Source organism: Heterocephalus glaber, unplaced genomic scaffold (assembly GCF_053883595.1).
Source record: "Heterocephalus glaber isolate CG9 unplaced genomic scaffold, H.glaber_assembly_v1.0 deba00001452, whole genome shotgun sequence".
NCBI lineage: Eukaryota > Metazoa > Chordata > Mammalia > Rodentia > Bathyergidae > Heterocephalus > Heterocephalus glaber.
Genome location: NW_028258302.1, coordinates 19,388,198 through 19,404,042, shown reverse-complemented (window position 1 = coordinate 19,404,042; position 15,845 = coordinate 19,388,198). Strand labels below are relative to the sequence as shown.

Sequence of the window (15,845 nt, the reverse complement as noted above, 5' to 3'; positions counted from 1 at the left end):
AGCTATAAATATCTCTAGTTTCTTGTTCTTTATGGCAGAGTAGTACTCCATTTTATTAAAAAACCACATCTTTATCCAGTCTCCAGTTGATGGGCACTTGGGCTGTTTCCAAACTTTCACTATTACAGACTGTGCCGCTATAAACATGGGTGCACATATATCGCTGTGGTAAGATTCTTTTAGTTATTTTGGGAAGATACCCAGCAGGGGGATAGCTGGGTCGAATGGGACCTCTACTCTAAGCCTAGTTCTTTGAGGTATCTCCATACTGATTTCTGCAGTGGTCTCACCAGTCTGCACTCCCACCAGCAATGGAGAAGGGTTCCTTTCTCCCCACACCACCACCAGCATTTGTTATTAGATGATTTCTTAATAGCAGCCATTCTTTCTGGGGTGAGGTGGAATCTCAGTGTTGTTTTCATTTGCATCTCTCTAATAATCAGTGATGTTGAATATTTTTTCGTATATTTATTTGCTGCTTTTACATCTTTGAGAAATGTCTGTTTATTTCAGATGCCCATTTCTGAATTGGTCTTTGAATTTGGGGCGTCTGATTTTTTTCAGTTCTTTATATTCTAGATAGTAGTCCTTTGTCTAAGGTACAGTTGCTGAAAATTTTTTCCCACATTGTAGTTTGTCTGTCTCTCAGCTCTGTTGGTAGTTTCTCTTGCAGTGTAGAAGTTTTTTAATAAGATCCCAGTTGTTGATTCTTTGTGCAAGTTCCGTGCCACTGAGGTTTTGTTCATAAAATCTTTTCCTATACCAATATCTTCAAGAGTTCTACCTAACTTATCTTCCAGCAAATTTAGTGTTTCTGTCTTTTAATATTTAAATCTTTAATCCACTTTGATTTTAATTTAGTGCATGGTGATAGGCATGGATCAAGTTTTAATCTTTGGGAGGTAGAAATCCAGTTTTTCCAACACCATTTATTAAGTAGGCTATCTTTCCTCCAATGAGGGTGGTTGGCTCCTTTGTCAAAGATGAGGTGGCTGAGCATATGTGTGGTTGTTTCTGCATCTTCTAATCTATTCCACTGATCCTTGGGTCTGTTTCTTTACCAATACCATGCTGTTTTTATCATAGTAGCTTTGTAGTATAATTTCAAGTTGGGGATTATAATACCCCCATATCTCTGTTGCCTAAAATTTCTTTTGCTATTCTAGATCTCTTCTGATTCCAAATGAATTTGTGGATTGTTTTCTCTAGTTCTGTGAAATATATTGTTGGAATTTGAATCAGGATTGCATTAAACCTGTATAGTAGTTTTGGAAGTATGACCAATTTGACTATATTGGTTCTTCCTATCCAGGAACAAGGGATGTCTTTACATTTTCTTATATCCTCCTCAGTGTCCTTTTTCAAAGTGCTAGTTTTCAGTGTAGAGGTCTTTTGCTTCCTTTGTTAGATTGACTCCTAGATATTTCATTTTTTTGGATGCTATTGTGAAAGGAATTGTTTCCCTAATTTCTCTTTCAGTGAGTCTGTTATTTGTATATAAAAAGGCTATTGTTTTTTGAGTGTTGACCTTATATCCAGCTACTCTACTGAATCTGTCAATTAAGTCTAGAAGTCTTTTGGCAGAGTATTTTGAGTCTTCTATGTAAAGTATCATATCATCAGCAAATAATGACAGTTTAACTTCTTCTTCCTTTCCTATCTTTATTCCTTTTATTTCTTTCTTTTCTAATTGCTGTGGCTAGTGTTTCAAGAACAATATTAAACAGGAGTGGTGATAGTGGGCATCCTTGTCTTTTTCCTGATTTTAGTGTGAAAGTTTTCAGTTTTTGACCATTTAGTATGATGTTGGCTGTTGGCTTTTCATAGATAGCCTTAATGAAGTTGAGGTAAATACCTTCTATTCCAATTTTCTGTAGGGTTTTTATCATGAATGGGTGTTGGATTTTGTCGAATGCCTTTTCTGCGTCTATTGAGATGATCGTATGGATTTTGTCCTTGTCTGTTAATATAGTGTATTACGTTTATTGATTTAAGAATGTTGAACCATCCTTGCATCCCTGGGATAAATCCAACTTGGTCAGGGTGTATGATCTTCTTTTTTTTGGTACTGGGAATTGAAGTGTATGTTGATCTTGGTGACCCTTTGTATTCTGTTTGCCAGTATCTTGTTGAGGATTTTTGTATCAATATTCATGTCCTTAATATCAATATCAATGTCCTTAATCTTTTGAGGGCCATTTTTCTACAGTGGCAGTGTACATTCCTACCAACAGTGCACAAGGGTTCAATTTCTCCACATCCTTGTCAACACTTTGTTTTTTGATAGTAGTCATCTTAACAAATGTGAGGTGGTCTCTCATTGTAGTTTTTTGTTGTTGTTTTTCTTTTTTTCTTCTTTTCTTTTTATTCATTAAGTTTATTGGTACATTTTAGGTATACAGTATGATGACATTCATCATTGGGAATTTATACATTTACATGATATTTTTTCTTCATTTTTGAGATGGGGGTTTCAATATGTTGCCCAGGTTGGCCTTGAACTCAAGCAGTCTTCTTGACTGGTAGCTGGATTTACCATGTGTGTGCTACCATGCCTGGCTTCCTTGTAGTTTTGAATTGCGTTTCCCTAATTAATAGTGATATTGGACATCTTTTCATTTGTGTGGCTTGGAGAAATATTTAAGACCTTTGGGTATCCCCCCTGGTTTTTTTGTTTTTGTTTTTGAGACTGGTTCTTACTATGTCATCTAGACCAAACTTGAACTCACTGCATAGTCCAGGCTGGTCTTAAACTCTGCCTCAGCCTCCTGTGCTCTAGTGTTATGGGTATGCAACATTGGTCATTTTTCAATTGGTTTTTTATTTTTTTTATTTTTTTGAGTTTTAACATTTTCTATGGGCCAGGCATGGTGGCGAACGCCTGTAATTCCAGCACTGAGGAAGCTGAGGCAGGAGGACCTCCACGAGTTTGAGGCCAACCTGGGCTACATAGTGAGACCTTGTCTCAATTAAATAAAAAAGTCTTCTATAGCTTCTGGAGATTAATTCCTTATCAAATATATGACTTGCAAGTATTTTCTCCCATTCTGTGGATTGCCTTTTTACTCCATTAATATTGTCTTTTTTGGGGGGTGGTTTGGAGGTGGGAATAGAACTCGGTGGCTTGGCTCATGCTAGACGAGCGCTCTACCGCTGAGCTCTACCCTTAGCCCTGATACTTGTTTTTGGTACATAAAAGTTAATGTTCACAAAGTCTAATTTGTGTAGTTTTTCTTTGGTTGCCTATGCTTTTGATGTTATCCCCCCCCCCCCAAAGTCATTGCCAAGTGTCATGCTGTAAGGCTTTGCCCCATATTTTCTGAGAATTTTTTATTTTTAGGTCTTTAGGTTTTTGATCCATTTTGAGTTACTTTTTGTATATGGTTGTAGGAGCATCTCTAACTTTATATTCTTTTACATGTGGATGACCAGTTTGTTGAAAACAGTATTCTTTTATCTCACATTGGTCTTGGCACTCTTGTCAAAATTCACTTAACCATATATGTGAAGGTTTATTTCTGGGTTCTCTTGTCCATTGGTCTGTATGTCTGCTCTATGTCAGCATCACTACGTGCTTAATTACTGTAGCCTTGTAGTAAGGTTTGAAATCAGAAGTATGGGTCTTTTGGCTTATTTTGCTGTTTCAAGATTGCCCTGGGTATTTAGAATCCCTTGGAAAAAGAAATTTTTTTTCTGGTACTGGGAATTGAACTCAGGATCTTGTGCCTGCCAGGCAGGCCCGTCAGTGCTGAGCTATATCCCTGGCCCTCCCTTGAAATTTCATTGTTTCTAACAATGAAACATTATTTCTAATAATTTTTCTAACAAATTCTTTGGAATTTTGATAGGGATTGCATTCAATCTGTAGGTTACTTTGAGTAGTATCGACATCCTAACAGTGTTTTTCCAATCCATGAATATGAGGTGTGTTGTCATTTATTTGTGTCTTCTTTAATTTCTCTAAGCAGTGTTTATGATTTTCTTTGTACAAATTGTTCACTCCTGGTTAATTTCTAAATGCATTTCTTCTTTTTGAATATCCATTGTTTCTTGCCAACATTTTCCCCCCTAGATCATCACAGTTTCCGATACTGGTCTTACATTCACATACTAACTAAACATGTGACCAGCATTGTAGTCATGGTGGACAATTGCTTATTTTGTTTCCTTGCATAGTTTCACTGTGATTGCTTCTTAGGATTCATTTTTACCCATCTGTAGCAATAGTTTATTATTGCATTATTGTTGCTTTACTAATGGAGACAAAGATTGAAAACTACAAACTAGAAATAAAAGCAAAGAATATAGCAGCAAATACACTGTTTTTCAGAAGTCTTGAAATATATAAATAGAATTAACTGAGAATGTTGCCCAAATATATTACTAAATCATACATTGTAATAGATAAGTTGGTTTATGCCTAATGATCAGTGTGTTACTAAGTTGCATTCTTTTTTTTGGTACCAGGGATCAAACTCAGGACTTTGTGCTTGTGAGGCAGGTGCAGTGCCACTGAGCTAAATCCACCCTCCGCCCTTTTTTTCTTTTTTTTGAGACAAGGTCTTGTGTAGTTTAGGCTGGTCTTGAACTCATTATGTTGCCCAGGCAGCCTCTCCTGGAATTTGCAGCCATCCTCCTGCATCAGGCTCCCAGATGCTGGGATTACAGGCATGAGCCACTGGGCCTGACTCCTTAAATTGAATTCTTAATCTGTTGACTTGTGATTTTAAGAACACTGAGGTTTACTTGTTGCCTTCTCTTCAATTTTTTTCTTAGGACAAGAAGATTATGACAGACTACGACCATTGAGTTATCCACAAACAGATGTATTTCTAGTCTGTTTTTCAGTGGTCTCTCCATCCTCATTTGAAAATGTGAAAGAAAAGGTAAGTTGTTCGATAACTTCCTCTGTAAAAGGTCATCATAGAATTTCTGTTGACCCTGTTTTATTAGCTTTAGAGGCAGTGGATTAACAAAAATAACTTTATTTTTAGTGGGTGCCTGAGATAACTCACCACTGTCCAAAGACTCCTTTCTTGCTTGTTGGGACCCAAATTGATCTCAGAGATGACCCCTCTACTATTGAGAAACTTGCCAAGAACAAACAGAAACCTATCACTCCAGAGACTGCTGAAAAGCTGGCCCGAGATCTGAAGGCTGTCAAGTATGTGGAGTGTTCTGCACTCACACAGGTAAGGGCTGTGTGGAACTTTCTTTATGGCTGAGTAGTTTCTTGTGTTGAGATTTCTAACAGTGCTTAGCAGCACTCAAAGCTGCCTAGGCAGAATATGATTGGCCTCATACTGTGTGTTGCTTGTTGGAGGCCTCTGTACTTATAGAGAATGTTAATAGTCTCTAAAACTCTTGTATGGTGAACTCCCATGTCCGAGTTGTGCTAAAAATACTTAAAGGAGTAGTCCAGATTAGCACAGACTTTCAAGAGAATATGTGAGTGATTTTTTTTTTCCCGTTAGAAATTTAATTTTCATTTAAATATTTCTGATTTTTTGTTATTTACGAATTGCTATGCAATTTCTGGGGATAAGTCAACCAGACAAAGAATTAGTCATAGTATTTGAGACTGTGTCAAAGTTTGCTACCCTGGCTATTTCTGTCATACTCCTCAAGCATGCTTTATAATAGAATCTCCATTTCTATGTGTTTAGAGTCATTCTTTCTTCATGTGGACCTACCTCCTTTTCCTTCTGGCCGTTTCCGAGTGCTTTGATTGGAATTCCTCTTGTAATTTTATAGGAAACTTAGATTCAAAGTACAGAGCAATGAGTGAAAGTGTTAACTAGCTTGTGTGGTTAAGGCCTCTTTACTTTCATAGTATTGCAGATTCCCTCCTTTGAGTATTGTTCTAGGGGCAAAGGAAAGAATTATAGAAATAATTAGCACAGAATGCTTGCTTTGAAGTTTGAACAATGAACAGACATGCCTAATTAAAATAGAGCTTACTAATAGTTATACTAAGTCCACTTATATTAATCATGCCTTTTCAGGTTATTGTTCATTTTTTATTGCTTTTTTTAAACACCAATTCTTGACTATATGTATGCTAGGGTAAATGGCATATACAATTACACAATTACATGTATTACATTTGCACTAGGTAGTTATTATATAGGGCCTTGTACATACTTTAGTAAGTCCCCCCCCCCCCTTTTTTTTTTTTGCAGTACCAGGGATTGAACTTAGGTCCTTGAGCTTGTGAGGCACGTGTGGTGCCACTGAGCTAAATCCCTGACCCAGTAAACTCCCATTTTTGTGCTTGGTTAGATGTTTAAAGATAAAGCTTTTATGTTTAGCTAGATTTTTTTTTTTTTTTTGGTACTGGGGATCAAACTCAGGTCCTTGCGCTTCCGCAGCAGGCGGCGAAACCACTGAGCTAAATCCCCAGCCCTAACTAGATATTTTAAAGGATAACTTCAAGGCTTAGTATTAGGTGATTTAAAGACATTCTGCTAAACCCAGTTTTTCTGGCTATTTAATGCTATTGTAAAAATGGACATTTCAAAGTTCAGTAAAATTTACACATTTTCTCACACAGCACAGACTGAGATTTCCAAAACAAAAAAATGCCTGATGCTTCTTTCTGTTCTGACTGCATTCCCAGAAAACTGTCAGGTGAATATATATATTGGGAAAGTGGAAAAGGCTGTGTGTGAAACCTTAGTAACTCCATTTGCAGCTGCTACTCCCTGTTCTCTAGATATAGGCTGCTATTGAGGAAATGGAGGCAAGTAGGCCATATGGACCTAATATTTGATGAAGCTTATTTTATTTTTTACAATACTAGGGACTGAACCCGGGGCCTTTGCACTGAGCTATATCCCCAGGCTCCCCGACCCTGCGTTTTTGTATTTTTTTGTTTTTTTGTTTTGAGACTGGGTCTTACTAAGTTGGGCTTGAACTTGAGATCCTTCTCCTTCAGCCTCTCAGAATGCTGGTATTATAGGTATGCACCACCATGCCTGGTGGTGAGGCTTTAGATAAGTGGATGCTTCATTATAAGGTATATACGTATGAACAAGTTTATATGATAAATCACTTTGCAGAGATCAGGAAAATTTTTAAAAGTTGTAGCAGTTACCTTTTTCTTATCAGATTCTGTTGTTTTTGTTTGTTTGTTTTTGGCACCGGGCATCGAACTCCCGGACCATGTACTTGTGAGGCAGGTGGTGGAACCACTGAGCTAAATCCCCAGCCCTCTTACCAGACTCTGAAGTTAGGAGAAATCAGAGGAGGAGAAAACAGAAAATGGGCCAACTTTTAGGACTCGTGTATAGGAACTAGAGCTTTTAGGACTCCAGATTCTATTTATTGATTCCTTTAAAACTAACCTTTATATAAACAGACAGTGGGTAAAGTCTAGATTAGTTTTGTTTCATAGAGTATTTGTTGATCCTTGTTTACAATAAGCAAGAAAAGATTTCCTTCTTGTTATGGCATATATACCCTAGTTTCTAATGGTTTTCTTCCTTGTTTTTCATAAAACATATTTCCCTTTTTATCTCTTCTTTGTATTTAATTATGAGAGTTTGTACCTAGATGTGTAGAAAGAATTGCAGAAGAACTTTAGCTTTGGTACAGAATTTTACATTGTAAATGATGTAGAATAAAGAAGAAGATCTTAAAAACCTTTTGCCTTCTTTAAGTACTGATTGTTATCTCATTTATTTTGTTTACTCCCCCGCCCCTCAGTATCGGAGCTCAATCTCAGGACCTTGTGCTTATCAGGCAGGCACAGTGCCACTGAGCTACACCCCCAGCCCTATTTATTTTGTATCTAATGGAATGTGTGGTTACCGGCCCTCTGGAATGCCATTGTGGGAATATAGAGTATGAAGGGGTAATATCTGGGGTAGTCTGGGTTGGTACTTAAAATTGGAGCCATGTTCTGGGACTTTTGGGACATTTTTACTTAAGATTAAACTGACCTAAAGAATATGTTAGATTGCTTTGGGTGGTAAATCTGTGGCTTCAGATTTAGGTGAGTTTAGATGAGTCTGTAGACCTGGGCTCAAGGTACCACATTACTGAGTCCACTGTGATGTTGGAGTTTCTGGCGGAGGTGTAAGTGTATTTCTACATCTTAATCCCTGTAGATCTGAGGCTATTCTTTGTTTTCACTCCATGCTCTATGCTATGATTCCCATGTAGATATTTGAAAGTACTAGATTGCTTGCTAAAACTCATTCTAGGGCCCCATTCTTTGTTTTGTATAACTTGGGTGGTGGTTACTTGCTCAAATAACATTTCTGAATAACTGAAGTGTATGCTGTTTCTAGAGTCCATTCTTTAAATTCCTCCCAGTTGCTATTGTTGCACAGTAAATACTCCTAAATCTTTGAACCTTTTTGTTCTGGGGAACTGATTTACTCTGAAATCCTGATTAATCCAATCCAGTTATATCACTGAACCTAGAAACATGTAGCATGCCTGTTACTCTGCTATTTGTGTACTTCAGTTTTTCAGGGGCTGAATTCACATAAGCCTGAAATTATAATAGGTCTTTTTCCAAAATATATATGCTGTTCTTATCAGTAGAAGTACTGGGGATTGTACACGGCTTAATTACCCAGCATATCTGTCTTGTCTGAACATATCCTTTGCGGGGCGGTGGGGGGGGTGCTGGCCGCAGGGTTTCACTATATAGTTCAGGCTGGCCTTGAACTCTATAGATAGCGCAGACTGGCCTCGAACTCACCACAGTCCTCCTGCCTCGAGTGATAAGATTATAGGTGTGTGCCACAACACCTGGCCCTACATACCCATTTTTTATTTCCTGGCATTATTTTCATAAAATGTTAACAATATTAGATTTCATTGTGTGTTTACTTTAGAAATAACATGGTACATTTTCTATCTTTTCCTTTAATTTGGGGGGGATATTTGGTCTGTATTTTGTTTTATTTTTTAAAATTTTCTTTTCCATTCAGTTAACATGGTACATTTTCATAAAAGTTTCTTTCTCAAGTAGGCCCTGTCTCCCCCGTTTTGAGGTAGTTTTCAGTTATCTACTTTACCAATATTGTGTTTAAGATCTAGTATTCTAGGATTTTATTTTTCTTTAAGCACAATGCTTCTGTGAATTCAGCTCATTTAATCCGACTGCTATTGTATCTGCTAGTCTTTCTAATCCTCTAACCTGGCTGCTATTCTCTCTCCTCCCCTCTGTCTTGTAGAGAGGTCTGAAGAATGTGTTTGATGAGGCTATCCTAGCTGCCCTCGAGCCTCCGGAAACTCAACCCAAAAGGAAGTGCTGTATATTCTAAACTGTTTCTCCTTCCCCTCTTTGCTGCTGCTTCCTGTCCCACTACTGTAGAAAGATCTTTTAAAAACAAAGGAATAAAACCATCCTGTTTGAAAGCCTCTGCGTCTTTTTACTCACCACCTTAGAGCAACCTCTGTATTAGTTTTTGATCAAGAATGCAATATCTTAATAGAATATTTTTTGTGATCAGTAGTCAAGTTGGACTCATTTAACTTTCTGATGCTTGAGTTGCCTGATGCTCAGAGCTTTTTGGTTTGGATTTCTATTACAAAAGGGAACATGGTCTGGCATTAAGAATGTCCTCTTGGAGAAAATAAGAGTTTTAACATTTCTAGATCATAGTTCTAGATGGAGAAAGTTAACAAACATCATTTTACTCTTATGATCAATTGTTAATTGTAATTGCATGACAAACTTTATGGAAAAAGGGTGACTTGCTAGTAGAGTGTAATGGGGAAGGGAGGATTCTTTTCTGGTTTTCTTTGTGCAGCAAAACTTTGTGTTGCTATTGCTTTGGCTGTCTGTGCTGTAGTGGAGTATTTGTCAGTCTGGGGTGGGGAAGATATGTATCTGCTACTGCTTTATGAGTTATTTGTTACATTATTTTTTAAGATAGCATCCATTTTAATAGTTGACTTTAGGTTTGTTAATGTTGAGATGTAAAGCTGCCATCTTTATATTTTCCTGCTTCTGATTTTATTGTTGTGAAGGAAACATACAATTGTGGTTACTTTTAAAATTTGAAATTAAAAATATACAGTTGTTTGTATAATGCCTGGTGAAGCTTTATTCCTGTTACACTGACTGGCTCTGACTTTTCATATGTATCAGGTACCCACCTGTTTGTTTGTATCCCCTTGGCTCTAATTGGTGGGATAAAGGAGTTCAAAATGAATATCTATGGCAGCTGCCATATCTGCTCTCTGTCTTTGCTGTGCCTTCCATATAATAAGGATGCCACTGCCCAGGCATCCTCTCAGTCCTGTTTCACATCCAGCTGTTTTACTTGAATGCAGAGCTGCTTCCCTTGTTTTTATGTAAAATGTATCAACAGCACATTACAAACTCATATTGAATGAGCAAATGACACATGTGCTTGTTTGCTTCTTGTGACATACATTGGTCTGCAAAAAGCTTTCTCAAAGGACCACTGTCTCACTCATGAACGTCTGCTCCTCTGCTCCTGCACTGCTGAATCTTTCCAGTGCCCTGCCTGGAAAAAACTTGAAGTTGAGACTATTGCTTGATATTTAGGATTGTATTTAATGTTTCTTTCTTTGCCCACTCTTGGGGGTTTAACTGTTTTAAACTTGAACTCCAGCTCTATTATACTGAAAATCAGACTGCCCATTTCTTCTTTCTACCCCTTTTCAGAAAGGCCTAAAGAATGTGTTTGATGAAGCAATATTGGCTGCCCTGGAACCTCCAGAACCGAAGAAGAGCCGCAGGTGTGTGCTGCTATGAACATCTCTCCAGATCCCTTTCTGCACAGCTGGTGTCGGCATCATACTAAAAGCAATGTTTAAATCAAACTAAAGATTAAAAATTAAAATTCGTTTCTGCAATAATGACAAATGCCCTTCACCTACCCACATGCACTCGTGTGAAACAAGGCCAATAGGTATGCCCCCCACCCCTCCCAGTACTAGTTAATTTTGAGTAATTGTGATTGTCAGAAAAGTGATCAGTACTAGTTTTTGTTTTGTTGTTTCAAAAAAACTTTTTTTGTTGTTGTTTAAAAAGTAAGGCATGCTTGTGATGACTCTGTAACAGACTAATTTGAATTGTTGAAGCTGCTCCCTGGTTCCACTTGAGAGTAATCTGGGACATCTTAGTATTTTTTTTTTTTCCCTTCTTTTTTGGGGGGGAGTGTGTGTGGGGGTTTGTTTTTTAGTCTTGTTTTTTTAGTTCATTAACCAGTGGAAAGCCCTTAGGGGAGGAGGACGGATTGATTCCACATTCCACTTCCTAGATCTAGTTTAGAAAAACGTGTTCCCTACCTGGTGCTCTTAGGAAGGAGTATAGTAAATGCCTCATTTAATAATATACTCCTTTTTGAAAGTTGCCTTTTTTCTCTCCACCCTTGAGTAGATCCAGTATTTGATGAAACTCATGAAAGTGGGTGGAAGCTGTCTTGCCCCTCCTCTTTTCTAGGATGCACTCTATATGTGACTGTGACTTTCAAGGAAATTTGTTTGCCATTTGCTAATTTCTTTTTTGAAGTTAATTTTAACTTCTTTCACTGATAAATGAAGAAAAGTATTGCATCTTTTGAAATACACCAAATGGATTGAGTTTGTAATTAAAAAATTTTCTCCCTGTCAGTCATTGTCTTATACGCTTAGCATAGGTTTGTAACTCAGTGGTGTTTGGTGTTCCTAGAACCCAGCTGAAAATCTTACACACGGAGGAAATATTAGGGGTGGTGCTACAAGACAGATGCCTGGGGGATAACTAGCATCCTCTTTCAGGTTATGAGGATGCAGGCCTGCTTCATTAAGAAGCTGGGGGTGGGTGGGGTGGGGAAGAACACTTACCAACATGGGGACCAGCTAGGGAAATCCCCTTATTTCTGTTTTGCATATGAGGAACTCTATAGCAACCGGTTGAGGCTCTCTAGTTTAATAAAGATCATACAAGGAGTCTTATGAAGACTGTTTTCGTAAGTGTTAATAGGGGTTTTATCAGCTTATTTTTGTTACAGATTCCAGGTTTTAAAATGTTTAGGTATTTTTTTTCACCTTCCCCAAAATCCTAATACTTGTAGAGATTACATTAGTGTTGAACCAATGCTTTCTCATGTCTCAATCTTTGTATATGCATTCTTTTCAGATGTATTAAACAAAAGCCCTTCACAAGCCAGCCTGAAGGTTGTTATTTTCCCTCCGCCTCTTACTTTTCAGGTATTTGGGATTTGGAACTTGACTTTTACAGAATATCAATTTCTAACAAATTTTGGAATAAGATTTTTATAGCTTTATTGTTATCTTTTCTGACATTCAGTTTTAGGTATTTTTCCTTCAAATGTTTAGGTTTGTGTTTTCTTCCCTAAGCTTGACAGGCAGTCATGAAACTCTTTCTTGTAAGTACTGATTAAGTACTGATTAGGCCTGTGGCATTTCTTAGTACAGTAGGTTCAGGAAGCTCCTTGCTCACAGTGAGAAGACACAGTGCACACCTGTGGTCCGTAGAGTAGTGGAAAGCAGCCAGTTTTCCTCTTAAGTTGATTGCTCTCAAATTTGACTACTTATTAGAGTGTAGCTTCAGCAGTGTTATGTATGTATGTATGTATGTATGTATGAATGTATGAATAAATAAATGACAGGGCTTCACTCTGTAGTCTCGGCTGGTTTTGAACTCAACTATGTAGTCCAAGCTGGCCTCAAAGTCATGGCAATCTTCCTACCTCAGCAGCCTTAGAATTTTAAAGTTTTCCAGGTATCTCTCTAAATTCTAATTTGAGTACCACTGCTCCTAGATTGTTGTCCCTATGAGTCTCAGATTGCAGATTCTGTGCTGTGAATCTGAATCATTTTCATTAGGTGGCAAGGATGATATATTTACTTTAAGGGCATTATTCTGATCTGCTCACGAATCTTAGCACCTTAATCCAGTTAGGGTTGTTACAGAGTAGTTCTGTATAGGGAGACATGATTCCTATTGTACATTAAGCACGGTTGTTAGGAAAGGAGTTAGGAAGAGAGGCAGATCTAAGTTTTGCCAGTTTTAACCAATGTTTCTTATTCCTTATTGACCATATTAGGGAGAAGTATGGAAGTCATGCTGTGATATCTTGGGGAGCAGAGACATATTCCTGACTTCTTAGTACAGTGGCATATAGATCCTTTATTGTTGTATTCTAATCCTAAAGTAGTGCTTGACCCACGGTAACACTCTAAAAATAGTCATAACACTCTAAAAATAGTCATAGTCCTTGGATGGGTACATGATAATGAGTAAGTCAGATAAAGCAGGTCGGTAGTTGTGTTGATGAATTATTCGTGCATCAGACAAACAAGGGTGACAAAGGAATTGATTGAAGCTAGTTTGTTTTTTTGTTTAAATATTTTCAATTTGGCTTTCCCGTATCAGTTAGCAAATGGATGAAGGTAACATGATTTTCTGTTTAAATATTGTTTTCTCTTTGTCTCAGCAAGCTCATTTAGTCTTGGCTTAGTAGGTGTGGTTTGAAAGAAACTGTGCAGTATTTCCTTTATTCTAAGGTGTGTTTCTCACATTTTATATTACATCAGAATACCTCTAATTTGTATAGATTTAAAGTAGTTGATTTTTTTTCCCCTTTGGTTCTGAAAAGCTGCTATTAAATCAGTGGCATCTTACAGTTACTACCTTTGTCCCTGCTCTAGAAGGATTGAAGTTTAGTCCTTGGTGGGAACAGCTAGCCCACACCTGACATACACAGTAGTGTTGGGGAAGAGGCAACATCTCACCTGGAGGCAGCAACCCCTTATCTTTCAGAGGGCTGAGCTTTTACAGGGTCAGAGTATCTAGCTCTGATTATATGAGGACAGTGGCTTTAAATACTCTATTTTAGCTTCCTTGTGCTCTGTGGCTCTTACTCCGTGCTCACTTCGGAGCATGGTGACTTAATTACATAGAAAAACTGAAGACCTTACCAAACTTTCCCAGGGCTGAAGACCTTAACAATACTTTCCCAGGGGTGCTTGAATACTTTTTTTTTTTTTTTTGGTACCGGGGATTGAACTCAGGTCTTTGCATACTGTTTTTTTTTTTTTTTTTTTTTTTGTTACCAGAGGTTGAACTCGGGACCTTGTGCTTGCGAGGCAGGCGCCGGAACCACTGAGCTAAATCCCCAGCCCTGTTTGAATACTTTTAAGTATTACTTTGAGTCTTTTTCCAAAGTATTCTCAAGGTTTTTTAAAAAAACCTCATTTTATTAGCTATTGCTGGAGTAATGCTGTATCATAAGCCATGTGGGTGGTAGTTTATAATAATGTTAATTTTTTTCATTCTTTTCTCAGTTGGCCTTGGCTCCAGGCTTCACATTGGGCTCAAGTAGGCTCCATATTTCTCACTGGGGAGCCTCTCTGCAGAGAACAGTGTCTACTTTAGAGTGAATTTCTCATGGTGGGCCAAGGGGGCAAGGTCAAGCGTATTGAAGATTTCTCATATTCTGTTTCCTGGAGAATGCCATATAGCCAAGTCCAAGTCAGTGCCAGTGACTCATTCTGTAGCCACTTATTAAAGTCAACAAATCATACTTACTCTTTTTTTGTACCGGGAATTGAACTCAGGTCTTTGCATACTGTTTTTTTTTTTTGTTACCAGAGGTTGAACTCGGGACCTTGTGCTTGTGAGGCAGGCGGCGGAACCATTGAGCTAAATCCCTGACCAATCTTTTTTGTTTTTTTTGAGACATGGTCTTGCTATGTAGTTCATGCTGCCCTTGAACTCACTATGCAGCCCAGGCTATCCTTGAACTTGTGGCAGTCCTCCTGCCTCAGCCTCCCAAAGTGCCAGGATTACAGGGATGCTCTGGCACCTCCAGTGGGATTTTATTTTTATTTATTTAGATAGCTGCTCCCAAGAAAGTTAGAGGCTTGTCTGTGGGGACATACCCACTGCACACATTCATTTGCCATTATTTATCAAGTACTTGGGCACTGGAGATATTGGAGAGTGAGTTTGAAGCAGTGCAGTTATAAGCAAGCAGAGGTAGGGACTTCCACAAAAATGTCCCATAGGATGCCCTACTGTATTCCATGTGCATGTGCTGCAGAGCTGGAGCCCCTAGATAGGTATCTGGACCATTGCCAATTAAAAAGTGTCTGAAGTTCCCAAATACTTTATAAATGTGTTGTAATAATACTCTGGGTCGTGCCCCCCCAACAGACAAATGTCTGCCATATGCCAGAATTATTATGCTAAATATACAAATCTACTTTGAGCCTAATGGTACTTCTTTAGATGTGGTACTCTTGTGTGGTCTACAAGTTACATAGTTTGTAGTCAGTATAATATTGAGGTGATTGTTATTTTACATTTTTCTTAGTAGATTTAAAATAGGTTAAGGACAGTTGGGTAGGGGAACAGTTTTGTAGTCCTTGATTCATATGCTACAATCACAGACGTGCGAACAGCTAGTTGTAACCCCTTAATTTTGTGCATGATGAGTAAAGGTGAGGAAATATGTGACTTGCCTATCACTGCATACTGTATAGTGGCGGAGCTGGGCTTAGAACCCACATTTCTGATTTCCCTTTCACAATGTTTACCGTGCTATTTTCTTGCTGCCTTTGTGTAATTTGGGCATTAAAACTAGCCTTGATAGAACTCTTAAAACTTTTGTAAAAGTAGAAAGTTGCCTGTTACAGGTATATCCAGTGAGTCATAAAAGCCCTGTGTTGTAGAAAGATGTGAAATATACCTAATGAAGGAATAGAGTAGGAGATTTAAAATCACTTTGCAGATTAGAGGGGTCAAGATGTAAGGAAAGGCCTGAATTTAGAACAGTCTCATAGTTGTCAATGATGTTTAGTTTGTCATTGCATTCTTTTTCTGAAGTAAAGTGATGGATTTTTAA

General features: G+C 38.0%; 1 protein-coding gene across 3 annotated transcripts in view; it reads left to right on the top strand.

The window, feature by feature from the left end:
* The window catches only part of Cdc42 (cell division cycle 42), a 52,021-nt gene extending 39,883 nt beyond the window's left edge, over window positions 1-12,138 (top strand). For 2 of the 3 annotated variants that reach the window (XM_021263019.2, XM_087215615.1), the window contains exons 4-6: window positions 4,777-4,886; window positions 4,995-5,192; window positions 10,655-12,138. In XM_021263019.2, coding sequence (XP_021118678.1) covers window positions 4,777-4,886; window positions 4,995-5,192; window positions 10,655-10,744 — 398 coding nt within the window. In that variant the 3' untranslated portion in view covers window positions 10,745-12,138. Of the gene's footprint in view, window positions 1-4,776; window positions 4,887-4,994; window positions 5,193-9,191; window positions 10,053-10,654 lie in introns of those variants that run through there. The other variant, XM_087215616.1, reaches the window with a different exon arrangement.
* The last annotated feature ends 3,707 nt before the right edge of the window (window positions 12,139-15,845 follow it).